This window comes from Aspergillus sclerotioniger (genome assembly GCF_003184525.1).
Source record: "Aspergillus sclerotioniger CBS 115572 chromosome Unknown BO94scaffold_11, whole genome shotgun sequence".
Taxonomy (NCBI): domain Eukaryota; kingdom Fungi; phylum Ascomycota; class Eurotiomycetes; order Eurotiales; family Aspergillaceae; genus Aspergillus; species Aspergillus sclerotioniger.
This window is the reverse complement of record NW_020291001.1, coordinates 68,708-80,762: the sequence shown is the minus strand read 5'-3', so window position 1 is coordinate 80,762 and position 12,055 is coordinate 68,708. Positions and strand designations below refer to the sequence as shown.

General features: G+C 50.5%; 6 protein-coding genes across 6 annotated transcripts; 4 read left to right on the top strand and 2 right to left on the bottom strand.

Annotated features, from left to right (window-relative positions):
- Positions 1-4: 4 nt before the first annotated feature.
- On the top strand, positions 5-3,313 carry BO94DRAFT_565208 (chloride channel protein). Its single transcript, XM_025614481.1, has 7 exons — positions 5-209; positions 270-796; positions 850-953; positions 1,004-1,156; positions 1,210-1,324; positions 1,371-1,462; positions 1,518-3,313. Exons 1-7 carry the CDS (start codon positions 94-96, stop codon positions 2,991-2,993), a joined length of 2,583 nt encoding a protein of 860 aa, XP_025468293.1. The 5' UTR covers positions 5-93; the 3' UTR covers positions 2,994-3,313.
- Positions 3,314-3,587: 274 nt separating this feature from the next.
- BO94DRAFT_490220 (CTD kinase subunit gamma) lies at positions 3,588-4,674 on the top strand. Its single transcript, XM_025609114.1, has 2 exons — positions 3,588-3,825; positions 3,887-4,674. Exons 1-2 carry the CDS (start codon positions 3,667-3,669, stop codon positions 4,448-4,450), a joined length of 723 nt encoding a protein of 240 aa, XP_025468292.1. The 5' UTR covers positions 3,588-3,666; the 3' UTR covers positions 4,451-4,674.
- Positions 4,675-4,844: 170 nt separating this feature from the next.
- On the top strand, positions 4,845-6,227 carry BO94DRAFT_534140 (uncharacterized protein). Its single transcript, XM_025611474.1, has 2 exons — positions 4,845-5,494; positions 5,551-6,227. The coding sequence occupies exons 1-2, from the start codon at positions 4,893-4,895 to the stop codon at positions 6,050-6,052; spliced, it is 1,104 nt and encodes a 367-aa protein (XP_025468291.1). The 5' UTR covers positions 4,845-4,892; the 3' UTR covers positions 6,053-6,227.
- A 370-nt stretch (positions 6,228-6,597) lies between these two features.
- On the top strand, positions 6,598-8,747 carry BO94DRAFT_534139 (YagE family protein). Its single transcript, XM_025611473.1, has 2 exons — positions 6,598-8,211; positions 8,269-8,747. The coding sequence occupies exons 1-2, from the start codon at positions 6,693-6,695 to the stop codon at positions 8,343-8,345; spliced, it is 1,596 nt and encodes a 531-aa protein (XP_025468290.1). The 5' UTR covers positions 6,598-6,692; the 3' UTR covers positions 8,346-8,747.
- A 102-nt stretch (positions 8,748-8,849) lies between these two features.
- BO94DRAFT_514632 (uncharacterized protein) lies at positions 8,850-10,451 on the bottom strand. Its single transcript, XM_025609897.1, has 2 exons — positions 9,741-10,451; positions 8,850-9,641 (listed from the first exon to the last, which is right to left on the bottom strand). Exons 1-2 carry the CDS (start codon positions 10,134-10,136, stop codon positions 9,264-9,266), a joined length of 774 nt encoding a protein of 257 aa, XP_025468289.1. The 5' UTR covers positions 10,137-10,451; the 3' UTR covers positions 8,850-9,263.
- Positions 10,452-10,672: 221 nt separating this feature from the next.
- On the bottom strand, positions 10,673-11,834 carry BO94DRAFT_545374 (putative mitochondrial phosphate transporter Pic2; the record flags this gene model as incomplete). The annotated part of the gene is made up of 5 exons (XM_025613233.1): positions 10,673-10,724; positions 10,783-10,906; positions 10,964-11,614; positions 11,672-11,677; positions 11,744-11,834. 5 exons carry the CDS (start codon positions 11,832-11,834, stop codon positions 10,673-10,675), a joined length of 924 nt encoding a protein of 307 aa, XP_025468288.1.
- Positions 11,835-12,055: the final 221 nt, after the last annotated feature.

The following is a 12,055-nucleotide window of genomic DNA, read 5'->3' as shown; positions in this document are numbered from 1 at the left end:
GCATCAATCGCGGAGAATCACTATTCATAGGCACCGAGGCCGTCGTTGCTTGGGATGCGACTTGACGCGTCCCTATGATACGTACTATCCGCGATGTCAATGAGACAACCGGGGCCCCAAACAGATGCCCAGTCATCGCTGACCCAGCCGTACAGCGATGATGAACCACAACACCCCGGTGTACCTTTAAGCGGAGAGCTGCGTGAGCCGTGAGTTGCTGGCCCACCGAGCACCCGCGCTTGAAGCTGCGGGCTAACAACTTGCCATAGGCTCTCCTTCAAACGCAAGCAGAAACAGCGCTCTAGATTTCGCTTTCCCAACCTGTTCTCGAGTAGTGCTGCCGAGTCTGCGACAAATACTGGGTTTGGTTCTTTGTTTCGAATTGAACAACCGTCGGACGATATGCAACCCCTACGGGAACCGGTCAGTGGCGATGGAAGCATGGCCCATAAGGACTCGGGCTTCTTGGACTGGTATGTGGAGGGCCCAGGGCGGCGAGTTGGCTATGACGACCTTACGGCGATCGATTGGATCTTTGAATACACAAAAGAGCGTCAAAGAAAGAGGCTCCTCTACGCAAGCGGGCAGGGAATCGTTGGATATCTGCGCAAGCTGTTGGACTCAAGTAATGTTTGGATCGTGTTAATCGCTACAGGCGTCTTGGTTGGAATCATTGCGGCCTGCATCGATATTACCAGTGATTGGTTAGGAGATCTGAAAACCGGTTATTGTAGAAACGGCCCCGGGGGTGGCAGGTTCTATTTAAATCGGAGCTTTTGCTGTTGGGGACATGACGGTCAGCGACTACTTGCCTCTAGGATCGCGCATACTAACGGAATTTCTCGCTAGATGTCTCTGAATGCTTGGACTGGACTCCATGGCGGAAGGCCCTGGGAGTCTCCTCATCGGGCGGGGGATATACGGTTGAGTATATCTTCTATGTTCTTTATTCTGTACTTGGGTCTCTTCTGTGTTAAATCTATTGTCAGCTAATTAGAAACAGGTTATTTTCGCGGTTTGCGCATGCGTTCTGGTTCGGAGCTATGCCATATATGCGAGGCACAGCGGTATCCCTGAAATCAAAACTGTCCTTGGTGGCTTCGTCATTAGGCACTTCATGGGGCCTTGGACCCTCGCAATCAAGTCCTTGGGTCTGGTATGCACGGTTCCGCCCTTCATTCTGCCTGCAGTCTTGCTAATATTCTCAAGTGTTTGTCCGTCGCATCCGGCCTGTGGCTCGGTAAAGAAGGCCCCCTCGTCCATGTGGCATGTTGCTGTGCCAGTGTGATAATGAAGCCATTTCACAGTCTTAACCATAACGAAGGTATCTATCTTGACTCGTCATCGAGTGACTTGGGCTAACCGTACAGCGAGGAAACGAGAAGTTCTATCTGCAGCTGCTGCCGCAGGCGTCTCCGTCGCTTTCGGTGCACCTATTGGTGGTGTCCTATTCAGTTTGGAGGTTAGTTTCAAGGGAATTGTTACGGAAATATTCGACTTCTAAATGTCTGGAACAGCAACTGTCGTATTACTTCCCCGACAAGACGATGTGGCAAAGCTTTGTCTGTGCCATGGTTGCATCGGTGACTCTGCATGCGCTCAATCCGTTCCGCACCGGCAATATTGTCCTCTATCAAGTCAAATACACGCGCGAATGGCATCGCTTCGAAATGATTCCATTTATCATCCTCGGTATTGTGGGCGGTCTGTACGGAGCATTCCTCATTCGATTGAATATGAAGATCGCAAAATGGCGACGGTCTCGCAATTCATCGCGACCGATTATTGAGGTGGCGGTTGTGGCTCTTTTGAGTGCCTTGATCAATTTTCCAAATCTGTTCATGAGGGCTCAGAATTCGGAGCTCGTTCATTCTCTATTCGCAGAATGTGGAACTGGGACTACCGATGACCCTTTTGGTTTCTGCAAGACAGGCGCCGTATCGGCTGGTACTGTTGCCCTCTTGCTCCTGGCTGCTCTTCTGGGCTTTTTCCTTGCCTCTTTGACCTTTGGACTGGATATCCCTGCCGGTATAATACTTCCGTCAGTTGCCATCGGTGCGCTGTATGGGCGTGGCCTGGGCATGACCTTTCGGATGTGGCAAGAAGCTTATCCGAAATTCTTCCTGTTCGGCAAGTGCGAGCCAGACATCCCGTGTGTGACTCCTGGGATATATGCAATTATTGGTGCGGCTTCAGCACTTGGTGGTGCCACAAGGATGACCGTATCAATCGTGGTCATTATGTTTGAGCTCACGGGTGCATTGACTTATGTCATTCCAATAATGATTGCAGTTATGTTGTCCAAATGGTGCGGTGATATATTTGGAAAGCGGGGCATCTATGAGTCGTGGATTCAGCTGAACGAATACCCCTTCCTCGACCACCGCGACGATACGACTCCACCTGACGTTCCTGCCCACAGTGTTATGACCACTGTGGATGATATCACAGTCATTACTGCTGTCGGTCATACGATTGATTCACTTCGCAGCCTTCTCTTAGCAACGTCTTATCGCGGGTTCCCGGTCGTCACCGACACATCAAATCCCATTTTGCTGGGATATATCTCGCGCAATGAGCTTGCATACGCTCTGAAGTACTCTACAACGCCTTCAGATAGCGAATTGTCCGGTGCAACGCAGGTCTTTTTCACCCACCAGCCATTCGCAGATCCTGCCGAAACCCTGGATCTCCGGCCTTGGATGGATCAGACGCCTATTACGCTCAATAGCAATACAACGTTTTTGATCATACTCCGGATGTTCCAGAGGCTCGGTCTCCGCTACGTTCTGTTTGCTGACAAGGGTGTTCTTCAAGGACTGCTCACAAAGAAGGATGTTTGGTCTGTGGTCAGCGGGCCAGCCTCTCATCAAGACGATACTTTGCATGAGAGAACCTTCAATCCTGGAAATACGGCAGAGAGGGTGGGTTTGCTTGAAAGCGATGATGGGACCAGTCTTGCCAGCACCATAGAAAGACGACAGTCGCTTTGACCCAGCTCCAGTCTGGTTGGCACACCACGACTGGTTTAGACATCTACCACGAATGTCGCACTTGGTGTCGACACATACCATCTACGGCCCATATCATGTTGTGTTGTCGTATAGAGTGATACAAACATCAAAATATGTATGATCTTCGGTATTTTGGCGTTTACTGACCGTATCCTGTTTCTTTCTTGCTTTTAAAGCGTGTGCAATGCCGGATACCTGGGGCTACGGCGGTACAGTTCTGTGGCTTGCATTGTTCTAGACGCACATTGTGTATATAGTAAATATCTTCGAAAGACTTATTAGAATCTCTATATATCATGACATGTTCCGCGCAATGAGAAAATTGTTCGGCACACACAGCAGGGTTGATCCCGCAAGATAAACTAAATAAAATGGAACAAACAATCCATGCAAACAACTTCCAGTAATAGTAAGCAAAAATTCATGATGACATGCTACTGGCCCGACACATGGCGGCGATTCAACCCCACAATTTCTGCCCGCTTTATTTCAGCCCACCGCCCTAGTGATTTCCAATCGGAGTCCTCCATTCAAGCTTTCATTTCCGCCAGCCGCGATCGATCGCCGCGGTATGCAGGCAGCATCGGGATACCAACCAAGCCTCACCTTTCTTCCAACATCATAGCGTGATTCGACATCCACATCACCGAAAATGATGGCTGACCCCTTTGAGGTGCGCATGCGCTTTACTTCGCAGCTGCAGCACTTGAATGCCTCTGTCACTTCATCACAGAAAGCAGCGCATTATGCGCTCAAATACCGCGACATGGACGAGGACCTCCACTCCTGCATCCTCGAGCAACTAGAACGGGTCTGTACTCTCACAACATGCTATCACCATGATCTTAAACTAACGATCGACTTTATTTTAGAATAACATCAATAACAGAGCCAACATAATGTATTTCATTGAACAATTCTGCGACATGGCCACGAAAGAAGACCACGCTCCATACGTCCGCATGATACAGAGAGATATTCTACGCATTGTCGATTCCGTCGCACCGCCTGACGGCTCAGGAGCAGCAAACGTCAAACACGTCCGTCGGGTTCTCAATGGTTTGCAAAGCAAGGAAATCCTGTCCCCGGAGACAATCGCGGAAATCGACGCCGGGCTTAAGGACCGGGAAACCCACCCCGCACATCTGGATCTAGAAGCTGAAGATGGAGCGGAGGGCGGCACGAGATCTAAAACCGGGACCCCGAGGGGCTCTAAGGGTAACGGGATGCGTGTGGACAAGCGGCAGATTGAGCAGAGAATTGAGGAGGACCGTGAACGGAACAAGCGGCTGCGAGAAAGTATGTGGACTGTCAGTGGTGACGATGGGGACGAACATGGGAAGTTCTGGGATGAGGCTAGCGATATTGGGGAGGACGACTTCTTGGCTGCGAATGAGGAGCTCACGGAGCGCAATCAGATGGTTACTGCCAGGTGATGCTTATGGATGGGATGCTGAGTTCCATACGGACCTCTATCATTTGTCTTGCATGCAAAGATATACTGGATCGCAATGCTTTTGGGATGGTGTTTGGGCGCGGAACGGTCCTTGGACTACGGAGCATATGGTATGACTTGGCGTATAAAATTATTTTTCTCCCTCAGATAGAATGTTCTGAGTGCTGAAATTATGTATTACTTACAATAAATTCAAGATAACCGCATCAGTATCAACCTGCTCGTTATTATTCCGATTACCTACAGGATGTACCCCATGCGTCGCATACATTCCAACGACCCACTCAATCCAGGCCGCCTTCGGAAGAACAATCCGCCGACCAAATTTGCTGGATGTGGAATTCTAGTTTTCGTACGACTTTTGAGCGCAATAACATTTCTCCATGTTTTTACATGTCACACGGGGATTTCTTTAATCATCTATGTTCTCTCAGATCGTGACGGCAGCAAAGGGGCTATTTTCTCGACAAGACTCCAACGGGGCATCCCTTCAAAACCTGCACAGTAATTCCGGCAGTACCTCCACCAGCACCAGCACCGGCGCCAACACACCGAAAATGGTCACGGCAACGAGACAGCGGAAATTTACCGCTGAGAAGCCCTCCACAGAGCCCAATGCCAATGGTTCAGCTGAGACGAATGGAAAGCGCAAGTCCGAGCCTGTGGCTGCTGAACCGACTGAGACGACCCAGACCAACACCAACAAGCGGAGGAAGAGGAGCAGTCTAGAGGCGGCGCAAGAACCGGAGAGCAAGCCCTCGAGCAAGAAGTCGAAGACGACGGAGAAGAGTGAACCCAAGCAGGAGCAGGCATCTGCGCCGGTGCCGAAGAAACACTTCCGCTTTGATAGTGAGGAGCCGGAATTGCCGGAGGTTGTTGCTGAGGATACTACGGAGACGCGACAGGAAGTTGAGGATAGTGAAGATGATAGCAGTGATGATGAGGCCCCGGAGACTGTTGATAACTCGGCACAGCGGTCGAAGATTAGACTGGAAGCTAAGAAGCAGGAACGGGCTAAGCAAATGTGAGTGACGAGCGGGTTCTGGCCCGGTTGCTGGACGGTTCTAATATTGTCTACAGAGAGGAGCAATTGAAGAGGGACAAACGGAAACAGTTGGACGAGTTGCGCAAATCTCAGGCGAAGATAGCAAAGAAGAAGGAATTGAAGTCGGATGATCTGTTGTCGGAAAGCACAGAAACCCTTCAGGGAACCACTACGCAAGATGCACGACGATCGGCCCTCCCCGCTCTCCTTCCCGACGATATTTTGAATGCAGCACCCGATGTCCGGCCACCGACGCCTCCTGCGGAAGAAAGGACTTTCATGCAGCAGAAGCCCAACAAGCTACGGTTCCTGGACAAGAAGGAGAAAGCTCCGAAGGATGTGCGCATGGGTGATGTCACTATCCGGGTGCTCGATGGGGATGTATCGAAAAAGTCATCGAAGACAACTCTCCCGCCAAAGGCCTCAAAAACTGGACGCAATGCCAAGCAGAATTGGCTCAACAAATCCCGCAGCACCGGAAGCTTGAATGGCATGAGAAGGACGACTGGCGGTTCCTCGGGATTTGTGCGCAGATAGCAGGTCTTTGGCGCTCTTTCACACCTTACCGTCTCGAAAATCGATCTAAGTTCTAATAAAAGCGCTCTGGATGCAGCAATCAATGTAGAGTTATGACGAACACTATAGAATAGCAGATTGTGCTACCACTTATGCTCGGGAGCAGGGATGGAATCCACATCCTTTTTGAAACGATATCAATCGGTCTATCGGCATGTTTTTCGTGCCTGAAGTTTAGGGGAAAGGCATATCAAACGAGTGGCTGGTCGTACAGGGAAATCGTTGCAAGCGTATGTGACCGGGGGTCGTACAGTCCGGCTAGAAAGTTTGCAGCAGAGAGCTGCGTAGTTGCTTTTTTTTTTTTTCTGTTACTCCTTTGTTCTTTCTTCCTCTTTCTTTGATTTTCTAATATATACAGTGTAAGACCGAGGATCGAAAGCAAAGAAAGGAGAAGAACGAGAGGGGCATCCGGATTGGGCAGAATGGCGGCGCACGTGCGGAAGCTTGGAGCTCAATTTAATCTTCGTTCGATTTCCAACGGTTTGCCTTCTCTCTCTCCTTGTCCAACTCGCTCTGTTCACCCATCCTCGGAGACTTCCCGGTGCAATTCGCGATTGTCTGCAGGTTATGCTCTGAGCAGTGTCTCATCCCCGATCCCACCATGGTGTCGACTACAGAATCCTCTCCGCTCCTCCCCCAGCACAACCCGACTGCCTCCAATACGTCACCGCGAGGAAACCGTCCGCCGCGGACGGTGACCTTCAACCCATTGGCGACTGTCAGCACCTACCATGACACCACCTCCGCAGATCCTACCTTCAGACCGCTGCAGTCCGCCTCGTCGTCCGCTCCGCATTCTCAGGAGAGTCAATACCGACCGACCGGGCTGTCGGCCCTGAATAGCAAGCTCCGTCGGCGCAACAGCCATGGATCTCCTTTCAGCACCGCACACCCTCCAATCGCTGCAGCCCCCAAGGTCGGGCCCCAGAGAACGACGAAAAAGGCCCAGAAACTCAAGCTACTTCCGGATCCTGTGACTGCCGAGGAGGAGGAGCTCGCTGGGGATGACTTTCCGTCCGATGTCTATTCGCAGATTGCACGGATCAAAGAGCCGACAGCCAGGAGTCATGCTGCAAGGTTAGGAAAGGCAGATAGAGAGCGATTGCCACGGGTGACAGCTTATTGCACGGCCAATTCGTACCGACTGGAAGGAATCATCAAGTTCCTCAAATCACGCTCCAAGACCCGCGGGGCCAACCCGAAGCTCTACGACGAATGTGTTTATTCTCCATATGATTACGACTACGAGGAAAAGCAAAAGGGCACATGGGGCATCTCCAGTAATGGGCTAAGCCTGGGAGACAGCCGTCCACCTGAGCGACCCTCCAATGAACGCCGGTACTCTGACAGTGTGGTGGAAGTCCAGGATAACACCAATGCTCGACGAGAAGATCTCATTGATCTACGGGATCCTCAATCCCATGCAACGGATATAGAAAGCGCTTCAACTACGGCTGTGGCAGAGAACCAGGGGGAAGTACATCCAGATCTCGATACAACCATTCATACACCCGAAGTGTTCCTCTTCGATTATGGCACGGTCGTAATATGGGGCATGTCACCGGCGCACGAGTCACGATTCTTGTCCGATATTTCCAAATTTGCTGCATCCATTCTCAGTCCCGAAGACACCCAGGTCGAGAACTTCAATTTCTACTATGCTCGCGAGTACCAGGCCCGGATATACAACGACTTTATCTCCCTGCGCGACCCTCGAAACCACATGATCAAACTTGCAATCTCCCATGCGTTGGCTCAATCCGTCAAGACCTCCCTGTTCGAAGACCTCGTATCCGAAACCATCTCCAACACTGCGCCGTTGCCCGCTCAGATCGCCAAAACCGGCAGTGTCAACCTCACCAGACGCCAGATCAACATGCAAATCGGCGAACTCTTTATCCTGCGAATCAACATCCACCTCCAAGGCTCTGTCCTCGACAGTCCGGAACTCATGTGGGCCGAGCCCCAGCTAGAACCAGTCTACCAGGCCGTCCGCAGCTACCTTGAGATGGACCAGCGTGTAAGCCTCCTCACCGAACGACTCGACGTGATAGCGGATCTCCTCGCCGTCCTGAAAGACCAATTAACTCACCGCCACGGTGAGTATCTCGAATGGATCGGTAAGTCCCCCTTGCATCTAACAGACAAAACATTCCTTCAACTAACCCACATGACAGTCATCGTCCTTATCGCTGCCGAGATCCTCGTCGCCGCCATCAACATTCTGGTGGACTTATACGCCGGCGTGGAATAGATACCTTCCCACCTACCGCTTGACATCCATTCCATTTCCAATAACACACCCCCCTTGCTACATCAATCCAGCCAACCCAGTCCCTCATCATTGCTTCTCGGCCTTACGGGGTGTTAAGGTTCGGTTTTCGTTCATTCTTGCTTCCAGTACTGGAGTTAGGGGGGGCCGGCATATATCTGAATGGGAAATAAATCCTTGCATCGATGCATAGCTTGTTAACCTGTATCTATACATAATTATGCTGGTTCATGTTCTGAGGCGGGGCGCAATGGAAGCAGGGATTTTAATAGGGTGTATAGCTGTTGCTTTATCTTTCCCTCTACTACTTACCTTCCTACCTACCTATGCTGTAACCAGGTCTGAAATTCCTGTCATGAAGGTTAATAAAAGGGAGAGCTAGCCTATCTATTTATCTATCTACCTATCTTCAAGTATGAAAATAATCCTCCGCTATCATATGATTTGATCCCGTTATTGTCCCCTATTTTCTAAGTATCGATTTATCTCTTTCATATCATTTGATCGATTGATTGCTGCTATAAATACGGATATTCTTTTTCTATAGCATACAACTCACTCAGCAATAGGGCAACGACGACAAAGAAGAAAGAGGAAGGTAAAAGGCCATGTTTCGCTAGGTATTCAGTATATAGAATTGAATACCACCCCGTTCCTGAAACCATAGCATACTATAAAAGCACTTAAGAATAAGATATCGGATACAGCGAAAGTTCTCCCCGAGCAAGATAAAATAAAAATAACCCGAGTAATAAAACACCCATTATCACAATAGAATAGAGCCAAGATGGTGGAAGAAAAGTGGGTCAGGGAATATCAGATTCAATGTCCCTAGAGAAAAAAAAAAAACGGTAAATGAAAAGGTAAAAATAAAAATATAAATGTATGATTGGTATCATATCATGCCTCCCTCTCCTCCTTCGGCTCCTTAGCATCCATATCCATTGGCGTTGTCTCATCCTCTACAGCATCACCCCTCTGCTCCGCAGATTCGGGGTTATTGCTTCCGCGATCACTGCTATCCTTATCATGCGCGGAACCATTACGTCCTGTTTGAATACGGAATGAAGAGGTCATTTCCTCCTGCGACGGGGCCGGCGCAAGTCGAGGCAAAGACGAGGATGAAGCACCGCCTGCAGCGCCGGATTCCGTGACATCCTTGTTACTCTCTTTATCTTTGTTGCCGGTGTTGTTGTTCGCCGGTTCATCTTCCAGACCGGCGTCGTTCGGCAGGTTCGATTTCCTGGATCGTTTGACGCGCAGGGGCCGTTCTTGGGGCTATATCATCATCAGCATCAGCACACACACATACATTCATTCCAAACCCAACTCAACTCAACTGAATCCAAATATGAAAAGAAAGAAAGAAAGTCATACCGTAGGCGGCTGCTCATCCGAACTCCCCTCAGTCTCATCATCCAAATACAGCGGCACAGAACCCCCATTCTTCCCCTCCGCATTCCCACCCGTCAAAGACGAGATATTCGTCATCATGGCCGCCGCGCGAGCGCGCAGTTCCGGGTTCACGCCTGCCTGCGCCTCCTCCGTCATGCCGGTGACTTTGGCGAGTCGTTCGAGCAAGATGCACGATTCCAGTCGCATTTTCTGGATGTATTGCCAGCCGCGACGGTTGCGGACGCGCATCAGTTCATTCTCTTCTTCGATTTCATTGAGCCGTTTCTTGAGGGCGAGGCATTTGCGCTTGTAGGCGTTTTCGACGCTGGGGGGGTTGGAGGTCGTGGAGGGTTGGCGGGTGGTGGCGGTGTCGTCCATTGTGGGTGGGGGGAGGTATGGTTGTTGGGTGGTTGGGTGGTTGGGTGGTTGGGTGGTTCGAGGTGATACTCGCTGGATAGGCGCTAAGATTGGATGCGATTAGGGAGGGTTGTGATGGTGGTGGTAGTCAAGGGCTGGTGGATCCTGAGATTGATAGTGGTGATGATGATGAGGGCGATGAGATTGGGCGAGTATATTTGAGGTGGTTTATGGGTGGATGAATGGCCCAGGGTACGAATTGGAATGGGGGGAACCTCTGGGGTGAATTGGATAACACCAAGGTGGATCTGGAGGTGGATTGAGCTTGCGGCAAACAGCGGACAAGAGAGTGAGAGCTGAAGCCAAAGCAGAGCCGGTCACGTTCTGCCAGTCGGGGTTAAAGGCGGTCAGCCGGAGTCCGGGGATGTTTACGGAGTACTTAGTGACTACACATTGAACAGAACCACCACTGGCTTTATCATTCATCATTATATTGCACTAATCCCTAGAATATGGAACAAAAATTCTAACCATCCAGCACACGGGGAATCATATCACTAATGTCCACCAGTAGTGGGCAACCCAAGGAACACCTTGAACGAATCATAACTATATATCTGCATCAGCATGGTGATTCACAAAGCACAACCGCATTGACTTCACTCACATCAGCCATTGAAATCCAGTCAATGTACCAAGCATGACAATCCGAACAGGCAAGCCATTCCACAAGCCTGAGAACCCGATATTGCGATAGATGCGCGACACGGCCGTCATGGCACCCTCACCAGCTATACTCACATCAGTCACCATCCATCACCACAAATGTTGCATTCATTCACACTCACCTTTCCGATCCGCATTCAACTTGCTCACCATAACGTCAGCCGGATGACTGACAATGGCGCAGAAGATGCCCGCAATATAACCACCCAGGAAGCTCACTCCTGTCTGCTGCAACCCATTATAACTCTCTTTGGGCTTCCCCAGCGTCTTATAGATGTACTTGACCGTCTCCTCGAACGTCGCAAACTTAGTCATTGTATATGGGATCTGTCTCGCCCACAACGGATACAGCCCCTTATACAGGCCCGAAAGACCCTCCTGTGCCACGACCTTCCCCCATCCTTCGCGCAGGGTATGTGCGAACGGCGGCAGAGTGGTTTGCATGCGCACCTTGATCGCCTCCATCGGACAGAGAGCGATGTCGGCGAAGAACTCGGCCGAGGCACTTGCACCCAGGAAGACGACTGTGCGGTTCGCATTGGGGAAGAGCTGGTCGCCGTAGAGGTACTTGAAGTACTCGTAGAAGCCGTATTTACCTGCCCCTTGGAACGAGTAGCCAACGAAGGTCGGGGTCCAGCCGAAGAAGATACCGCGAAGGCCTTCTTTGGACATGATGGAGCGCCAGGCGGAGAGGTTGGAGGTGTAGATCTTGGGGTCGACTTGGCGACGACATTTTACGAGATCGAGAGGAGTGACAGCTGTGTGAGTCGGGCCTTGGGAAATGGATTAGGGATGAGTGTATGAGAAGGTGGTGAATCGGAGATACTCACCACAAGCTGTTCGAGGTGGTTAGCTTTGATTCGTGAGGTCGGAGAGTATAGAGAGGTATGCGGGACACTTACCAACAATGCCTCCAAATGTACAACTGGCGAAGTACTTGGCCGAGTTGGGTTCAATTTTCCCCAGGGGGTACTTGGGCTTTTGTGTCGTCATGGCGAGGACTTGTCGATGGAGTTATATGGAGAATAGAGAAATGGAGAGCAATTGAAGCTTATCGGAGAATATACAGATCGAGGGGAGAGGAGATAAGAAGACCGAAAACCACCCAGCACGCAAACCAAGTCCACAAGCAACAGAATTGAAAGTCAATGGCCGAGACTACTACCAGGCAGAAGACCGCGCCCGCTATATATACGTACTGTTACACGGCCATC